The 19435-nt window shown below is 35.7% G+C and overlaps 1 protein-coding gene across 1 annotated transcript in view; it reads right to left on the bottom strand.

The window, feature by feature from the left end:
• Positions 1-554: 554 nt before the first annotated feature.
• The window catches only part of STK26 (serine/threonine kinase 26), a 79267-nt gene continuing 60386 nt past the window's right edge, over positions 555-19435 (bottom strand). Inside the window, exons 4-12 of the mRNA XM_054576969.1 lie at positions 19108-19164; positions 7587-7695; positions 7345-7502; positions 6274-6459; positions 5021-5169; positions 3050-3143; positions 2532-2594; positions 2313-2449; positions 555-691 (exon numbers count right to left, since the gene is read on the bottom strand). Of these exons, the coding sequence (XP_054432944.1) occupies positions 667-691; positions 2313-2449; positions 2532-2594; positions 3050-3143; positions 5021-5169; positions 6274-6459; positions 7345-7502; positions 7587-7695; positions 19108-19164 (978 nt within the window). The 3' untranslated portion in view covers positions 555-666. The remainder of the gene's footprint in view (positions 692-2312; positions 2450-2531; positions 2595-3049; positions 3144-5020; positions 5170-6273; positions 6460-7344; positions 7503-7586; positions 7696-19107; positions 19165-19435) is intronic.

The raw sequence follows: 19435 nt of genomic DNA, 5'->3' as shown, positions 1-19435 counted from the left end.
TTGCCTTTTCTAAAAGAGAAGATAAATACTGCACACCAAGAGGTACGTCTGTTGCTACATGTTGCCTATAAATGCTTTAAACATGGGGCTCTTCAATGTGATCAGCAATGAGCTACCTGAAATTTCATACCAACTTTGTAGAACAGTCAGTACTTTTCCAGGTATTATTTTCAAGAGTTTATCAAAACATTCTGTTTAAGAAGTGGTGGCTTGTTTTTACCTCTCTACCAACAGTCACTGTAGAATATGCTTGTGTTAAAAAACAAAACAAAAACTTTTTGAAGCTTGATGATTTACAAAAGTTGAATATTTAGGATGACTTTGAAAGACCTGTATATTTCATCAGTGTACAGTTAACTAAAGATCAAAACATGAAATGTATTCATCTTAGTAACTTACATAGTAATATCTAAAAGCAAAATGTATCTCAACATTTACTAGAAAGCAGATGAAACTATAGTATTAAAAATTATTCCTTACAAAATAAGTTCTTTAAAATATAAAATGATAAACACCATCACAAAATAGTTGAATAGCTTCTTCTACATCTTCAGTGTTGCAAAGATCCAAAGGCACATGGAGCTCATGAGTTAAGCATTATTAATCTTGAAATAACTTTGGTGGGTTTCTCTAGGTCCGTATGAAATAAAAGCCACAAGAAGTTTCTTAGGGGGATTCATCCGCTGAACACCTGTAAAATTAAGAAAAATTTAAATTGATATATAACTATGCATGTTTATATTTCTCATCTGTATGAAATCTGCAATAAAAGAACTGATTCAGCAAACTAAGTCCTATTGAATCTTATCATGGTGATGTTAAAATATAAAGAAGTTAAAAAAATCTCTTCTGAACCTGATTTTATAACTGTTATTTGATATGTTTACAAATTGGTAAAGAGAGGGGAGTTTCCCATTAAAGTCTAAGGGATTTTAAGAAGGGCATTAATTTATAACTACAAGCAGGCTATCTATATCAGATAGGAAGATTTATCAGAGTGTGGGCTCTTACAGGTTGTATAATTTGTTCCTACTTGAATGCCAATGGCATCACAATTACAAAGAAATATAAGGATGCACTAAGAAGCAATATACTGGAATTAAGGGTAAAATTTGTATTGTTTTCTAAATTGCCTGAGATACGGAGTTCTGTTTGCATACAAAAGCCTTGTTAAAAAGAGAATTTTAAAATTAAATATCAGAACTTTATTGAATGTGAACAAAATTTAAACCAACAGTTTAAGACACAGTATAGAAACTAAAGTTAATTATAAGGAATATTCATGGTCTTCATTGAGTTCATCTACCTAAAATCACTTCCTTAACATTTTTATGGGGATTAAACTTATGAACTTTAGCACTGGAAACTATGTAAATGGTGTGATGAGCCTAGTGGCAAAAATGAAAGCATTCCTAAATTGTGTTTACAAGGGCTCCAGTAAAAATATGCTCTATATATAACCTTTTGTTTATACTCCTACTAGCAGGGAAAGATGAAAAAAAAAAAAACAAAAAAACAAGACATTTAATTCAGTGGAAAATTACTTTGTAATGCCTGAAGATAATAATTCCAAAAGCTATTGTTTAAGATGGGTAACAAACAAAATAGTTCTAATTTTTTTCTTTTTCTGCTTTTATTTCAATTTATTGGGGCAACATTGGTTAATAAAATTATATAGGTTTAAGCAAAAAAAGAAAAAGAAAGTCATAGACACAGACTACAGTATGGTGATTACCAGAGGGAAAGGATGGTGGAGGTGGTAGCAGAGGGTAAAGTAGGGGGATAAATGGTGATGGAAGAATTGACTTGGGGTGGTGAACACACAATATAATATAAAGAAGATGAATTATAGAACAAAACAGTTTTTAAGCATACAGCTATTAAGAAGTGACTTTGCCAGGGGCGAAAGACAAATACCATATGATATCACCTATAAGTGGAACCTAACGAACAATACAAAGATGCAAGGAAAAGAAGACCAGCAACACTGAAAGGAAAAGAAACCAACAGAGACAAGAGGGAAGGGGGGGTGGGGGGAAAAGGAAGGGAAGGGGAAAGTCAAGGAACATATAGCAAGGACTCATGGACAAAACCAAAGGGGAAGAGCTGAGGGAGGGAAGGAGGGAGGGGGCAAGGGAAAGTGGTGGGGGAAGGCAGAGACAAATGTATTTGAAAAAATAAATAAATAAAAAGAAGTGACTTTGTTAGGAATAATTGAAATGATTGAATCAAGGCAATACATTGCATCCTAAATTAACATGCAAAAGAAAATGTCAAGATAATTTTTTTAAAAAATGACATTTCATGCTTACTTTTGAAATTTTTCAATTAATTTCTTCACCATTTTATCTGTGATGCCAGGACAGGCAGCTTCAGCCACAGCAATACTTTTCTCAAGTTCTTCAATTGCTCGATTCCTGGTAGCATTATTTTCATCTTGTTGTTTAAGCTGAGAGAGATCAATAGCTATAACATTTAAAATGACTATACTTCTTAAGATATATAACCAACAATGATGAATCTGTACTTACTTCAGCAAATGCAGGTGTGATTATCATAGACAAACAGCTTAGAGTTTGCACGAGGTCTTTCTCCTTTGAACAAATAATGTAGATGAATACACGTGAAAGTAAAATATTCATTCATGTTTTTCTTAGTTATTCTATAGTAAAAGTGCATTAATATGAATCTTACCCCCAAAACACCCAATATAAGACAAATCTCCATGCTTTCTTTTCATCACTAATTCCCATCCATCATCTAGAAGGCTTTAATTTACAGGATTACAATAGATAGATAGCCACGATTCCACTGCATGTGTGTGTACCTCCAGGTAAAATATATTTAAAATTATCCCAGGGCCACACAGGTTACTTCTATGACCTTTTCTTAATTAGCTCAAAGCTAATGACAAATGAAACATACTAGGGACAGAGTGAGGTAGAGAGGCTTTTAAAGGTATTAAATTCCAACAATTTTGGCCATCAAAATCTCACTACATAGTTTGAATAAGCCTATCAAGAGGAAGTGATCATCTCCATGTACATACTGCCCCATTCTGCAGCTTCTTTGGATCAGGCTTCTTTCGCACAGTGGTAAAGTTCCATTCAGGATGAGTATTATTTTCCCTGTTGGTGGATTCCCTAAAATGATTGCCAAAGATACTTCAATAAGTTCCTAAATAATTCATCTTGGTAAAAATCCCAAATCAATGCAGTCAAACTCTGAAGAGAGTGTTCTAATATATTAAAAAATCATAGTGTAAGTAAGCATTTGATCTCACCAGTAGATACTACAGTTTACAAAAGAGTAGCAATGGTTCTCAACTCTAGGTGTACATCACAATCATACATGGAGACCTCTTACCATATACAAAGCCCTGCACTTAACCCTCCTTACTGACTGGATCAGGATCTCCAGTTGTGTGGCCTATGTTTTTTTAAGGCTCCATGGGCAACTCTCAGGGGCAGCTAAGGCCAACATCCATTAAAATAGGGTACAAAGCTATCCTGGTATGATTTTTTTATACCTTTCAAAATTTAGGCAATTTCTTTTTTAAAAATTTAATCTTTATTGTATTTTTTTCCCATTACCATTTAGTCCCCTTATACTCCCCTCCACCAAGCAATCAACCACTGTTGTAATGCAGGACTCTTTGAGAGTATTTCAGCCAGTGGAGGAATAAATTCTGGCGTAGTCTATGGACTTTTCTAGTCTAAATTAAGTTATGGATTTAAAAGCTAAAATGTTAATGTAAATGCTGCAATTAAAAAGCAGTGCAATTTTTTTTGGGGGGGAGTACAAATGTATATAAAAAATATAGCAGGTGCCTGAATAATGTTGTTTCATTATAATGTTGGTGATGGTAAAAAAAAAAAATTCCTGGCTGAGACCACTATCTCTGTGGAGTTTAACATTTATCACTTCTTGCTTATCTTTGGATACTCCAGATTCTCAGGTTTCCTTCACATCCCAAAGATACGCGTGTGAGGTGAACTGGCATGTCTGCATTGTCCTACCTTTGAGTGAGTGTAGGGTGTGAGTGCACCCTGTGATGGAAGGGTATCCTGTCCAGGGTAGGTCCCACCTTATACCCTGAGCTGCTGGGAGAGGCTTTGGCCACCCCAGACCCTGAACTGTAATAAACATGCTGGAAAACAATTGTTTGACTTGTTTTTATTCATCTTTCTTAAATGTATGTATAGCTCACATTTATATTAATGCTTTATTTAGAAGTTCAGTGATGTTTTTGTGAACAGACATATAGGAACTTAACTCTTGTTTCTATTGATTGCTCTGTGGTAAAATTATTTTCATCATTTTTTAAAGATTTTATTTATTTATTTTTAGACAGAGGGGAACAGAGGGAGAGAGGGAAACATCAATGTGTGGTTGCCTCCTGCACACCACCTACTGGGGACCTGGCCTGTAACCCAGGCATGTGCCCTGACTGGGAATTCAACCAGCGACCCTTTGGTTCGCAGTCCAGTACTCAATCCACTGAGCCACACTAGGCAAGCTTATTATAAGACATTTTGTTTCACGTTGCAGTTTTCAAGAACCTATCAATGATGTTAAGTGAAGACTTAATCTATTTAAATGTACCAGTCTGATTATGGTTTGGTCCATGGCTAAGAGGTAGAAAAGGCTTGCATGTCAGTTCTCCAGAGGGATTCAGTAGGTTGACAAAATATGAGAAGACATAGCCACTTATCACTCTGGGAAAACTAATATAGCCCCTTTAATTGAATCTTATTCTAAAATTTTGTAATATACTCAAGTATCCACTAGGGGTTAGACTGAGACCTTTTAAAACTGGAGCAATTAACTTGTATGAAAGATACATTTTCAAATTCATGTTATTCCACAGTCTGATTTTAAAAGACTTTCACAGTTTCTAAAGTAAAACTTTGGAATATGGTTTATATTTTATGCTAGGGAAAGCATATTGGATCATAGTTAAAAGATATACACTATTAAAACAGACTATCTAAATACAAATTAAATAATTTGTACATACGAATCAGAGCCCTCAGAATCTGATTCATCATCACTGTGTCCTTCTGCCTTCCATCTTTTAAATCGATCAATCAGTTCAGTCAGATAAGAAGTCTTCTTTGAGTTTTTTACAATGAATTTGTGTTTCAGAAGTTCTTTAGCTGTAGGACGCTAAGGAAAAAATGAAGCATGCATGATTATTTCTAGGCTCTTTATGAGTGAAGGGGGTAAGAAATCACTTCAATTATTAAGTTGAAAGGTAGAAAAGTTGGTCTGTAGGCATAAGGACAACTAAAATGTTGTAGGACAATAATAGCTAATTCTACTTTTTAAGTGGCTCAGGGCAACCAAATTAAATTCACTGCTTTGGTACCAATTTGTTAAAGCTCCCTGGACAAAATATGGCTTATCTACCCAGCAAACTGACAGGTAAGGCCTTCCCCAAATCAGAGAAAGACAAGGCAGGATTTTGAAAATAAAGCAAAAATTCAAAAATATTTCAAAATAATGCTTTGAAGTACTTTTTACTGTATTTACTGTGAATTGAAAAAAATGGATGAAAACTAGTAAAGTGGTAACTTTATTAGCTGCACACATTTGTATGATCCACAGATTAATTAATTCATATTGTATTGAAATACAAATACCAGGTGGTATGGTGGTTATTCATCCCTAGTATTTTATTAATATAAGAATGTTTATTATCAATTTCAAAAGTTACATCCAACTTAGCTCTTATATATGTCTACAATAGTTTCTAGAAGTTAAAAGGCAGATTTATTTTTAATAGATTAAAATAACTATAATCAAATTTTCTAGGTAAATGAGTGGAACTCACTAGACTTCAGGAAAAGTATACAACTTTATTTTGTAATTTCTAAACATTAATTTAAAAATAAAGTGAAAACATAACTTTTCATGAAAAGTGAAAACACAGTTGAATAAAAATCATTGTGAATAGTCACATATATTTTAATAATGACTTCTTATTAAGTGAATTTTATTTTGCAAATTTATTTCCCCCCAAAATAGGAAATGATCACTAGAATAAGAAGCTAAAGACCATGAAAAAAAGGGGAAAAAGAGACAGAGAAGGGAAAGAAAAAAGAAACTGATATTGTTAAAAATTGAGCAGAATTAGCAACATAGAAGGAAGAACCAGGTTCCTGGATGGATATTAGACAATTTTCACATGCACTATATTCCTCAATGTAGAAAAAACACATTTGTTATATGCAGATCTAATAATAGGAAACAGTGGCCTCATATACTCACAAATGATGGGTCTTTGTTCAGGCAAGCATCAATAAACTCTTTAAAGGACTTAGTAAACTCTCCGACAAGAGTTGGAGGATTGTTTTTTGGAATAAGAAACAAAACTCTCATTGGATGCATATCTGAGTTAGGTGGCTCTCCCTTGGCCAGTTCAATAGCAGTAATGCCCAATGACCAAATGTCAGCCTAAGGTTAAGAGAAAGAAAAAAAAAAACACCTTGAAATTCCATTCCAAAGTACTGTCACAAAATAGCCTGTGAAATCTAATGGTCACAACAATATTAAAATGTCTAAAGAAATATGATGTTAATAGATTTTTCTTAATAAAAGTCATTGTTTAAAAAAAAGTATCAAATTCCCTACTTTGTGCCAAGTACCATATTCTAGGCACTGAAGACTCAGATGGTGGGTGAATAAACCAGACAAAAATCCCTCCTCCCAAGGGCTTAATGTTCTAGTAGAAGAGACAGATAAGTAAATAATATGATGTCAGGTGGTGCCGAGTGCTGTGGAGAAATTCACTCAGGATAAGAAAATAATGAATGACAAGGTTAAAAGGGCTGCACATTTACATAGATGACTCTGTGTATGTAATGTTTAAAGTAGAGAACTGACTGGGAGAAAGGTTATTCCAGATAGAGGGAAGGGTTAAATGCAAAAGCCCTCAGGCCAGAGTGTCCTTGCTTTGGTTTTGAAAAAGCAATGAGGCCACTGTGCTGAAGCAGATAAAATATAGAGGAGAGTGATATGAGATAAAGATGGAAAGGTGGACAAGGGCAAGATCCTAGTGAGCCTTGTATGTGAGTACAGTAGTGAGTAGTGAGTAGAGTAGTGAGACAGTATAGACCTTGGAATTTGTTACAAGTGTTATGGAAGGAAATTGAAGGGAAGAGAGTCTGAACATTATCAGCATCAAGGGAACTTGTAATTTAGAAGCAACATTTGACATAACTCTAGCTTTAGAAGTTACTTTTAGAAGGGATAAAAATTAAGGCAGTTTATTAAATAGGACATTATGTTATATAAAACTTATTATCGAAAACAAAACACCTTATACAGGTAACACTTTACTTTTGAGTCATAAGCCGACTGTTGAATAACTTCAGGAGCCATCCAAAATGGTGTTCCAACAAAGGTATTTCTTTTAATTTGTGTATCTGTCAGCTGGCCAGCAACTCCAAAGTCAGCAAGTTTAACATCTCCTTGTTCTGAGAGCAAGACATTAGCAGCTAGGAGGAGGAAAAACAATGAAAAAAACTTTAGCTTCTTCAGAATGCATATATTTTTCTCAGGTTTATATTAAATTTTTATACCTTTTATGTCTCGGTGGATTTTCTTTTCTGAATGCAGATAGTCCAGACCCTTCAAAATTTCCTTTAGCATGGTAGCAATCTGGAACTCATCAAATGGACCAGCTCGAAGCTTAGAGGGAAACACACACACACACACACAGAAGTTTAAAGCAATAAAGTTCAAACTTAATATTATCTTCGAAATAAGGGAATCAGATGTATGAAGCAGTTCTGTTTATTAAACCAATATTTAAATACATGAGAAAAAATTTAAAAGTCAAGGGATGAGGGTAAAAAAGTTAAAAGTCATAGGGCTAGAAGGGTTTTTAAATGATTGGGTTTAAACTTGAAATAATACAAGCAGTGCTATCTATACACGAGCTTCAAATTTTGAGGTTCTTAAATAGTTACATCTAAAGTTTAAGATACACTTAAGTAACGACAAAACTAGCCTTCTTTTTTTCAGATAGGAAAAAATCAGCTACTTAAATTTTGACATTTGTTGCTTAAAAGTTATTAAATATTTACACTGAACTTATTTTTAGCTCAGACAGTCCATAAGATTTTCACAGCAACCCAATTTGATCATACGGGTCACCTGTAGCACAGTTCTTAGCATTTATATATTTTAATAATATTGTAAATGCATAGAAACTTTTTGGGACTCAAATTTAAAATTTAGCCTGAAGTATAATAATTTAACTATTCAGACTCTCCCTGTTAAAAAAAAAATCAAGGAAGGATACGATTTTTCAAATCAATATAACACATTTCCCTTTCTTCCCCCATCTCTGTACCAAAGCAAATAGTTCCAACTGGAATACAAAGGAAGCAATGATTAGGATTCAGGAGAACTTGCAATGGAACATCTGAAAATCTCTCTTTAAAATAAATGGTTATTTTAAAATTCTGCTACCTCGTAAAGCACAAACAGTAGACTGTGCAACATTTACAGGAATGGGTGGGAAACTAAATTCAGAGCTGAGGTAAAGTTCTGTTTGCTGGAAGGAGGAAAGAGGTAGTGAAAATCAAACATTGCCCACTCTGCCTCACATTGGGAGGGATTCACAGCCCTTTGGCACCTTGCATATTTCATCTTTCATGAATGCCATATTTATTCTGAATAAAGGCTACTTTCATGTTGAAATTTAACAGCTTAAAATAGAACCTACACTTTGGTGTCACCATTTAATATTAACTGTGGTCTGGACATAGAGTATACTGCAGGCATATTCATAGCTCAATAGATGCCTTTCCTAGGTAACATTATCTATTTACTTTCAAATCTATCAACTTCCACTCCAGGTGTTTTATTTGAATAGTACTGATTAAAGTCATTCTAAAAAGTAAAAATGGCATATTATTTTATTGATTATTAGCAATGAAATTATAAAGTACTACCAAATAACCGGAAAGCAAACATCATACTAGTCAAGATTAGTAACTTTATCACTGAACATAAAACGTTAACAGGGCCAGAGGAGGTATATGCTCAGTTACTTAAGAAACAGGGCAAGGTCTACATAAGGGGTACAAGCGAACTCTCTGAAAGACTTCTGAAAGTGGTCTGGGTAAGCCAGTGTATTACCTAAAACAGTATTTTGAAAATATATTTAAGTAAAAAATACAAAAAAAAAAAAAGAAAAAGAAAAGGTGTCGTAAAGCACCATTAGCTTATCTGGTATATTTAAGTCGAGTTTAAAATTCAATAAAAGTAAAATTACAATTAACTGAGCACTGGAGGAAGGGAGGGGAGACTGTGGCAGGGAAATGAGAATGGTGTGGTGGTAAAGTTGAGTTTTTATGACTCATTACCAGGCAGAAATCTATCCCAAACCTTGTGGTTAAAATATTTCCTTAATCATGTTAATAATGATAGAAAAAGAGAAAAAAAAAAGGAGTTGTAAAGAGAAGGGAATAATAGTAGAGGGAACAGCATTTTTTTTTTTATTCCCAATGCAACCCTGGGAGACAGAATGCCAAGATCTTGGTCCACTATACCTGGAGTTCATAACTGAACTTCTCTCCAATGACAGAAGATTGTGCCATGTCTCTAATAGCTAATATCTCTGGCTGCAGGGCATTGTATTGGCTTTGGGTAATTTAACTCTGTGTCAGCTGAGGATATGCAAGACAGGGACATTTGTTCTTTCAAAGAATGTAAAGTCCTTTGACTTCCAGCCTGTCCCTGATGAAACATGTTATGTTATGCCTTCTCTTATAGTTAGCATATTGCTTCCAACTTTTTTTCTTGTTGCTCATGTTTTATTTTATTAATAATATTATATGTGCTTTTGATATAAGACACTGCAATTCATATTGAACAGATGTGAGGTATAATAAATTCAATAAAATATGTAAGTATGCTCAAAGACTGTTGACATACAACAAATACAACATTTTTTTTCAAGAAAGGAGAAAATCTTGAGGTATACACTATATAATGTTGACATACATTAAGTCATACTCATGTTCCATTAGTCAGGTACTGGTTTAAAGTGATAAACACTCTGTGTTCAACATCCCTCTTGTTCTTTCTTATTCCTGGTAGCCTAAGGCTATAAGCCCAATCTTTTATTAGATTTCTCAAATGACAGTATTCATTTGTAGAGGACTACACATGGAGGAAAAAAACAACACATTTACTCATTTGCTCTCCCTACAAAGCCCAGTTAAATGAGGTTTATAGTTAAATCACAATATTATTAAATTTAGAGCTAGGAAAACAGAAGTAGAGAGATTATTAACTTAATTTTTTTCATTTAACATATGAGGAAATTAAGGCAATGAGGTTAAATTGCTTGTCCCATACTAGGAAGCTAGTCAATGGAAGAACTAGGACTGGAACTTAGGTCTCTTGATTTTTAGCCACTACAGGCTAGGAAAAATCGAAGTTCATTGAACTTGTGCTAATTGACACTTTTTTTTCTATTCGGCAGAGGTCAGCATGGCAGAATGAGATTAAGATTTCAAATCATTTCATTCAGAGATTTCATAAAACTAAACAAACTACTACTGGGGGATACAGATTGTGTTCACTAGGATTGGGCCAGTGTCCAATGCTTAACATTGCTGTCAGTGATTCTGATGAAATCAGTGGACTAGCTTTATCAATGCCACAAAAACAGGGAAGAGACATTGTGAGCACCTTGGGAGACCAAATAAGCTAGCTGTGATAAATTTGGAAAGAGCTCTTAATGTTTAAAAGGTGGAAGGAGGATCATGGAGCAACTGTGACACTTCTTATGGAGCTAATGAAAAAAAAATGCTACTGTATAAGAAAACTGTGACAAGACAAAAAGAAATGAGATCATTTAAGGACTTCAAGATGGTGGAGGAGTGAGTGGAAGTCACACTGACCTCCCAGGAGTAAACTGGAATTGCAACTAAAATGTGGAGAAATCACCTGGAAGGCAAAGGAACAATAGCTAGAGGAACCTTAAAACCTTGGACAGATAGTGGAATTGGCTTTAGCACAAACAACTGGTAAGGAGTGCGGTAGAGGCTCTAGAAGGTGGGCTGGGCGCCCATGTGAAGCAGCACCAGAGGGATACTGAAACGGCCAGTTGGATCCCCCTGAGGAGACAGGGTCTAAACCATAGACGGGGATCTCCAGCCAACAGTACCAGAGCCCAAAAAGCACACAGACAACAGCCAGCTGTGAAAAGCGTAGAGGTGCTCTCTGCCAGTGAAAGGTGACTGGAGACGCAAAGAGCCATTTAAAGGGCCAACGCAAAAATGTGGAGTGGTGGCCACTTACCCTGGGCTCCGAAAAAGGCTGGGGCAGAGTGTGCTGGAGCTGCCTAAGGACAGACAGGGGAGGGAGGCTTTGGAAAAAGAACTGAGAAAGTAGCTGGTGGAGTCCCAGTGCTGACTCACACCCCCATTCTGCAGCTGCCATCTTGCTGAAGTAGACCACTCCCCTGAGTGACAGCAGCATGAAAGGACACAATAGCCCCAACTCCAGGAGGCTCTGCCCCAAGAATGCACAGGCCCACGTACTGAGAACAGAGCGGCAGTCACAGATAGTAGATCCCTGGCTAAAGGGAACACAGAGAGGTCTAGGGTAGCTTGAGGAGAGTCTGAAGACAGAGGCATTGGGGAGAGAACTGAGGAAGTAACCAGAGAGATCCTGGTGTTGACTACTAGCCCATGCGACAGCAGCCATCTTGCTCAAGCAGATCACTCCCATAAGCGGCAGCAGCGTGAGAGGACACAATAGCCACACCTCCAGGATGCTCTGTCCCAGCCAGGTGTTGTGCAGGCCCGGCTGTTGAGTACACAGTGGCAGTCACAGATAGGAGATCCCTGGCTAAAGGGGATGCAGAGTGGTCTAGAGATGATTGAGAAGAGTCTGGAGACAAAGGTGTTGGGGAGAGAACTGAGGGAGTAGCCAGGGGGATCCCGGTGTTGATTCCTTCTTCAAAGGGCAGAAACCATCTTGCTCAGGCAAAACAATCCCCTGAATAGCAGTAGCATGAAAGGATGCAATAACCCCACGCACAGGAGGGACTCTGCTGGGCCCCGTGGTGCCTAAGCCTGACTGCTGAGGACAGAGTGACTAGATTAACAACTGGAGGGGACAGACACAGACATTAGATTCCTGGAAGTCTCATAAAGACAGCCCAAAGATGGGGTCACCAGCTGACATCATCAAAGGGAGATCCAGAAAAAAAAAAAAAAAAAGCAGTCTCTTACTATAGAAGTACACATCACAAAGTCAGGAAGTCAAGACACATCAATTTAAGAAGCAAAAGAGAAGAGTCTCACAAATAATGGGAATAAAAAGAAACACCCCCCAATCAAAGGACAAGGAGGATTCCCCACAAATAGTACTAAATGAAATAGAGGCAAGTAAACTATCAGATATCGAGTTCAAAGCAATAGTTGAGAGGAAGCTCAGTGGGCTCAAAGAAAATTACCAAAAACTACAGGAAAACTATGAGGAACTCACTGCAAAATATATCAGCATGAAAAAGGACATAGAAACTATCAATAAAAGGAAAGAGGAAATGAAGAACACAATTTCTGAATTGAAGAACACAGTAGAAGGATCAAAAGTAGGCTATATGAAGCAGAGGATCAAATCAGTGAGCTGGAGGACAAGGTAGAAAAAAGATCCCAGAAAGAGCAAGGAAATGAAAAAAAGACTCAAAAAGAATGAAGAGGCATTGAGGGAAATGGAGGACAACCTGAAATGTAATAATATCCGTATAACAGGGATACCGGAAGGAGAAGAAGAGGAGAAAGGGATAGAGAACGTGTTTGAAAGGTAGTTATGGAAAACTTCCCTAATTAGAGGAGAGAAAAAGTCACACAAGTCCAAGAAGCACAGAGGGTCCCATTCAAGAGGAACCCAATGAAGCCCACTCCAAGACACATCCTCATAAAAATGGCAAATATCAAAGACAAACAGAGAATCCTAAAGGAAGCAAGGGAGAAACAGGAAGTAACATACAAGGGACCTCCAAGAAGGATAGCAGCTGATTTCTCAAGAGGAACACTACAAGCCAGAAGGGAGTGGCAAGAAATATTCAAAGTAATGAAAAGCAAAGGCCTGCATCCAAGACTACTCTACACAACAAGGCTCTCAATTAAAATGGAAGGTGATATAAGAAGCTTCCCAGACAAAAAAAGGCTAAAAGAATACACCTCCACCAAACCAGCCCTGCAAGATATGCTAAAGGGACTGATTTTAGAAGATCAAGAAAAATAGTGATCTCTTAATATGCTGTGGATTCTGTCTACTAATATTTTGTTTTCAATTTTTGTGTTGACATTCATGACTGAGATTAGTCAGTAAAAGAACAATGTTAATGTAGAACATATGAATTCAATTCAAGAATGTTAGATAAATTAAATTATACAATATTTAAGCATTTCAGATTGGCTTTTTTCACTCAGTATAATTCTACTGAAATTCATTTAAGGTGTGGATATCAATAGTTTGTTCCTTTTATTTACTCACTAGTATTCAATAGTATGAATATACCACAGATTGTTGAACCATTCACCCATTGAAGGTCACCTGGGTTCATTTAAGGTTTTGACTATTACAAATAAAGCTTCTATGAACATTAAAAAAAAGAATAGTAAGAAAGAGAGGAACATAGTTGTATAAAGGAAAAAATGAATAAGTACCAATCAATAATAACTTTAAATATAAATGGATGAAATACCCCAAAGATATAGGATAGCTGAATCGATAAGAAAATATGACCCAAAACATATGCTGCCTAAAGAGACTGACCTCAGAAGAAACGACCTATACACAATGAAAGTAAAGTGAAGGAAAAACATATTTCAAACAAATGTACCAGAGAAAAAAGCCGGGGTAGCAATACTTATATCAGACAAAATGTATTTCAAAACAAAGGCCATAAAAATATACCCAGAAGGACACTTCATAATACTTAAAGGAAGAATCCACCAAGAAGACATAAACATTGTAAAAGTATATGCAACCAACAGAGGAGCACCCAAATATATAAGGAAAATCTCGGAGGACGTCAAGAAAAATATAGACAGCAACACACTGATAGTAGGGGATTTCAACACCCCACTGTCAAAAATGGACAGATGTTCCAAACAAAACATTAATAAACATGTTGTGGCACTGAATGACACACTGAATCAAATAGACTTAACTGATATATAGAACCTTACATCCCAAAGAAGAAAAATACACATTCTTTTCAAATGTTCATGGAAGTTTTTCAAAGATAGACCACATGATAGGACACAAAGTAAGCCTCAGCAAATTCAGGAAAATTGAAATAATACAAAACTTTTCCTCAGACCACAAGGGCTAGAAACTGGAAATCAACCTCAAAGAGAAACCTGAAAAACTTGCAAACTCATAGAGACTGAAGAGTAGACTATTGAACAATGAATGGGTCAATAATGAGATAAGAGAAGAAATAAAAAAATTTCTGGAAACAAATGAAAATGAACAGAAAATAGTCCAAAACCTAGGGGACACAGCAAAGGCAGTCCTGAGAGGGAAGTTCATAGCAATACAGGCTTACCTAAAAAAGATAGAAACATTTCAAATAAAAGACCTAACACTACAACTTGAAGAACTGGAGAAACAACAACACATAAATCCCAGGGCAAGTAGAAGGAAGGAAATAGTCAAGATGAGAGCAGAACTGAATGACATAGAGAGGAAAAGAACAATTCAGAGGATCAACCAATCCAGAAGCTGGTTCTTTGAAAAGATAAATAAAATTGACAAGCCTTTAAGCAAACTCATCAAGAAAAAAGGGAGAGGACCCAAATTAATAATATCAGAAATGAAAGAGGAGAAATAACAACTGATACTACAGAAATACAAAGGATTGTCAGAAACTACTATGAACAATTATATGCCAAGAAATTTGAAAACCTTGATGGAATGGACAAATTTCTAGAAAAGTATAATCTTCCAACACTGAAGGAGGAAGAACCAGAAAGCTTGAACAGACTGGTAATGTCTGGGGAAATTGAGGCAGTAATCAAGAAACTCCCGGCACACAAAAGCCCAGGGCCGGACGGTTTCACAGGAGAATTTTACAAAACATTTAAGGAAGAGCTAACTCCTGTACTTCTCAGACTATTCCAAAAAATCCAAGAGGAGGGAAGACTCCCAGACTCTTTCTATGAGGGCAGCATCACCCTAATCCCAAAACCAGATGAAGACCCTACAAAGAAAGAAAACTACAGGCTGATTTTGCTGATGAACATAAATGCTAAAATCCTCAAGAGAATATTGGCAAACCGCATCCAGCAATACATTCGAACGATTATCCACCACGATCAAGTGGCATTCATCCCAGGGATGCAAGAATGATTCAGTATTCACTAATCAATAAACATAATACATCACATAAACAAAAGAAAAGACAAAAACCACATGATCATATCAATACATGCAGGAAAAGCATTTGAGAAGGTACAGCACCCATTTATGATAAAAGCACTCAGCCAAGTGGCAATAAAGGGGGCATACCTCAACATAATAAAGGACATACATGAAAAACCTACAGCCAGCGTCTTAAGCAATGGGCAAAAACTGAAGGCTCATAAGATCACAAATGAGACAAGGATATCCGGTTTCACTACTTCTATTCAACATAATATTGGAAGTCATATCGTCAGCAATCAGACAAGAAAAAGAAATAAAAGGCATGCAAATTAAAAAGGAAGAAGTAAAACTTTCTATGTTTGCAGATGATACGATAGCATACATAGAAAATCCCATGGACTCCACCAAAAAAATACTCAACCTAATAAGTGAATTTGGCCAAAGAGCAGGACATAAAGTCAATATTCAGAAACAGAAGGCATTTTTGTACACCAACAATGAAATATCAGCACCAGAAATCAGGAAAAAAATCCCATTGGCTATAGCAACAAGAAAAATAAAGTATCTATGAAGAAACCTAACCACAGAGGTAAAAGACCTAAACTCAGAAAACTACACAACACTGAAGAAAGAAATTAAGGAAGACAAAAATGGAAGCACATACTGTGTTTATGGATTGGAATAATTAACATCATCAAAATGTCCATACTACCCAAAGCAGTTTATAGATTCAACGCAATCCCTATTAAAATACCAATGACGTATTTCACAGATAGAGAACAAATATGTCAAAAATTTATGTAGAACCACAAATGACCCCGAATAGCTGCAGCAATTTTGAGGAAGAGCAAACTAGGAAGGACCACAACACCTGACATGAAACTATATTAAAAGGGCACTGTAATCAAAACAGTCTGGTACTGGCATAAGAACAGACACATAGATTAATGGAACAAAATACAGATTCCAGAAATAAACCTATGTTTCTATGGTCAATTAATATTTGACAAAGTGTGCAGAAGTATAAAGTGGAGTAAAAATAGCCTCTTCAAGAAATGGTGTTGGGAGAGCTGGACAGTTATATGCAAAAATTGAAATTTAACCACCAACTAACACCATACACAAAAATAAACTCAAGATGGATAAAAGACTTAAATATAAGTCATGACACCATAAAAATCCTAGAGGAGAACATAGGCCGGAAACTCTCAGATATCCCACACAGCAATATTTTCACTGATATGTCTCCTAAAGCAAGGGACATAAAGGAAAGAATAAACAAGTGGGACCTCATCAAAATAAGAAGCTTCTGCATGGCTGTGGAATACATCAGCAAAATGAAAAGCGATCCAATCGTATGGGAAAATATATTTGCCAATGATACCTCAGACAGGGAATTGATCTCCAAAACATATAAAGAACTCACTTGATTCCACTCCAGGAAGACAAATAATTCAATTAAAAATAGGCATATGACTTGACTGGACACTTTTCCAAGGAGGACATACAGAGGGCCCAGAGATAAATGAAAGGATGCTCATCATCACTATCTGTCAGAGAAATGCTAATTAAAACCACAATGAGATACTACTTCACATCAGTCAGAGTGGCCATCATAAACAGATCAACAGACAACAGGTGCTGGCGAGGTTGTGGAGAAAAGGGAACCCTAGTCCACTGTTGGTGGGAATGCACACTGGTGCAGCCACTGTGGAAAGCAGTTTGGAGTTTCCTCAAAAAGCTAAAAATGGATCTACATTTTGATCCAGTCATTCTACTGATGGGATTATACCCTAAGAACCCCAAAACAGCAATTCAAAAGAACCTCTGCACCCATGTGTTCATAGCAGCATAATTTACAATAGCCAAGTGCTGGAAGCAACCTAAGTACCCATCAGTAAATGAGTAGATCAGAAAACTATTATACATTTACACAATTGAATACTATACAGCAGAAATAAAGAGCTCCTATCCTTCACGACAGCATGGATAGAAGTAGAGAGCATTATGCTGAGTGAAATAAGCCAGGGGGTGAAAGACAAATATCACATGATCTCACATATAAGTGGAACCTAATCAACAAAACAAACGAACAAGGAAAACATAACCAGCAACATTGAAAAAAAAAGGAAACCAACAGGAATGAGAGGGAAGGAGGGAGGGGTTAATGAGGAAAGGAAGGGGAAGGGTCAAATCAAGGGACAAGTATGAAGGACACATGGACAAAGCCAAAGTAGGTAAAGATCGAGGGAGGGAGGTGGGGGTAGGTGGGGCAGGAGAAAGTGGTGGCAGGTAAATGGAGACAACTGTATTTGAATAAAAAATAAAAAAAATAAAAAAGGAAATGAGATCATTTAATTTCAACATAAGAATGAGATCTGACTTTATACGCAAGAAGAATTATCATAGAAAGATACACAACTTTGTTCTGTCACTAGATAGGAAAGAGAAACAAAAAATGAACTCAAGCTTTAGCATGTAAGAATTAGATTAGACACAAGGAGGAATTATTTAACTCAGCAACTAATTAAACTGAGATGTATTCTTAGAAGGAGATGAGACTGTCCATCAAGTTTAATTACCATTTCTTTAAAATGGTTTAAGTATGGTTATGTCTAAAGGAAAGAAAATCTCTTATGGCCATTTCTGTTTATAGGATTATTGGAAACTTTGGGCTATTGGCAATCAGGAGTAAACTCTTTTTAAAATATTTAATCTTTTTCAGTTACAAAAAATCATCTCCAGTTAAAAAAAGAATTATTACTTGATTATCTTAATCATCAAAAAAAATTTTGAAATAGCATACTCTATAATTTTAAAGGTAGAACATACTAATAAAATGTCATATAATGTTGAAGATAGAAGATAACTTAGAAATAACTTAATGCCTCTTATTTGTTTTATATGATATGAAAGTCCAAGGGTTTTATGTGTTTGGTTCACAATCAAGATTTAGTTATAAACAGAGTTATCCCTATAACCTCACATTCCCACAGGCTAGCTGAGTAGTAATTCTACTAAACAAAGTTGCCTCTAGTACTTCACATTCAATTTTAAATACAATGTCATCTTAATAAAGATTGTAAAGAAAAAAAAAATGATAGAATCACAGTAATTTGGGGACAACTAGCAATTATCAAAGGTATTTTGAGTGTGAACGTATCTTCACTGAGTAGAAATTTTCCTGCGTTCTGCAGAATTTTAGCATACTCATCCCTGCCCACTTAAAGTGCTGCAGCACTTCCAAGTCATGACAACCAAAAATGCCATCGCATTTCCAAATGACCTATAAACAGAGAGAACTCTATAGAGAACTAGATCTATAGACCTGCTTGGTCAGAACCCAAGAATCACTTTTAGTGACAGTTACTTGAATTATGTATTAAAAAAAACCTTAAGAACACTCAGTCTTTTTAGGGGTACAGTCACAAACTCTAAACTGACAGCAACTGTCACATACTCACTCTTAGCTTGGGGGGCTTGATTTTATTAAGCTATCTGCATTTCTTATATACTCTAAGAATATCAGCAACAAACTTAATCCTGCAATACATCTAAATCTACCTAATGGCAGTGGTCCTGAAGTTAATTTGAACATATTAACTAAAACAACCATTTAGCTTGCCCAAAAGCTGTTGTTTACACCAATTAAAAAAGAGTGTTAATGTGTGTATGGGTTTATTTAAAAATACTTACAAGATCCAGTGCTGAACCTCCACCTAGGTATTCCATTATTATCCATAATTTTGAACCCTGTAAAAGCCGTGAAAGAATTTATAATTACAAACATGAGCCAAATAACATAACTAGTATAAATATTAAATCTGATATACTAATGTATTGGTTTCAAAATACAGGTTTAAAATTAGGTGTTTGGAACCCTGAACATATTTTTTCCATAAAACATTACAAATGAAAGTAAAGTTCTGCTACTTGATCCTCCTCCAAATTTGTTTAGCTTATGATATAGCTAAATAGCTAATTATAATTTCCTATTTTAGAAGTATTAGTAATTTTTATAAAA

The sequence above is a fragment of the Pteronotus mesoamericanus genome, unplaced genomic scaffold, assembly GCF_021234165.1.
Source record: "Pteronotus mesoamericanus isolate MK-2021 breed Mesoamerican mustached bat unplaced genomic scaffold, CSHL_Meso_final contig_40, whole genome shotgun sequence".
NCBI classification, from domain to species: Eukaryota; Metazoa; Chordata; class Mammalia; order Chiroptera; family Mormoopidae; genus Pteronotus; species Pteronotus mesoamericanus.
Note: the sequence above shows the minus strand (reverse complement) of the source record. Positions and strands in the feature narration are given on the sequence as shown.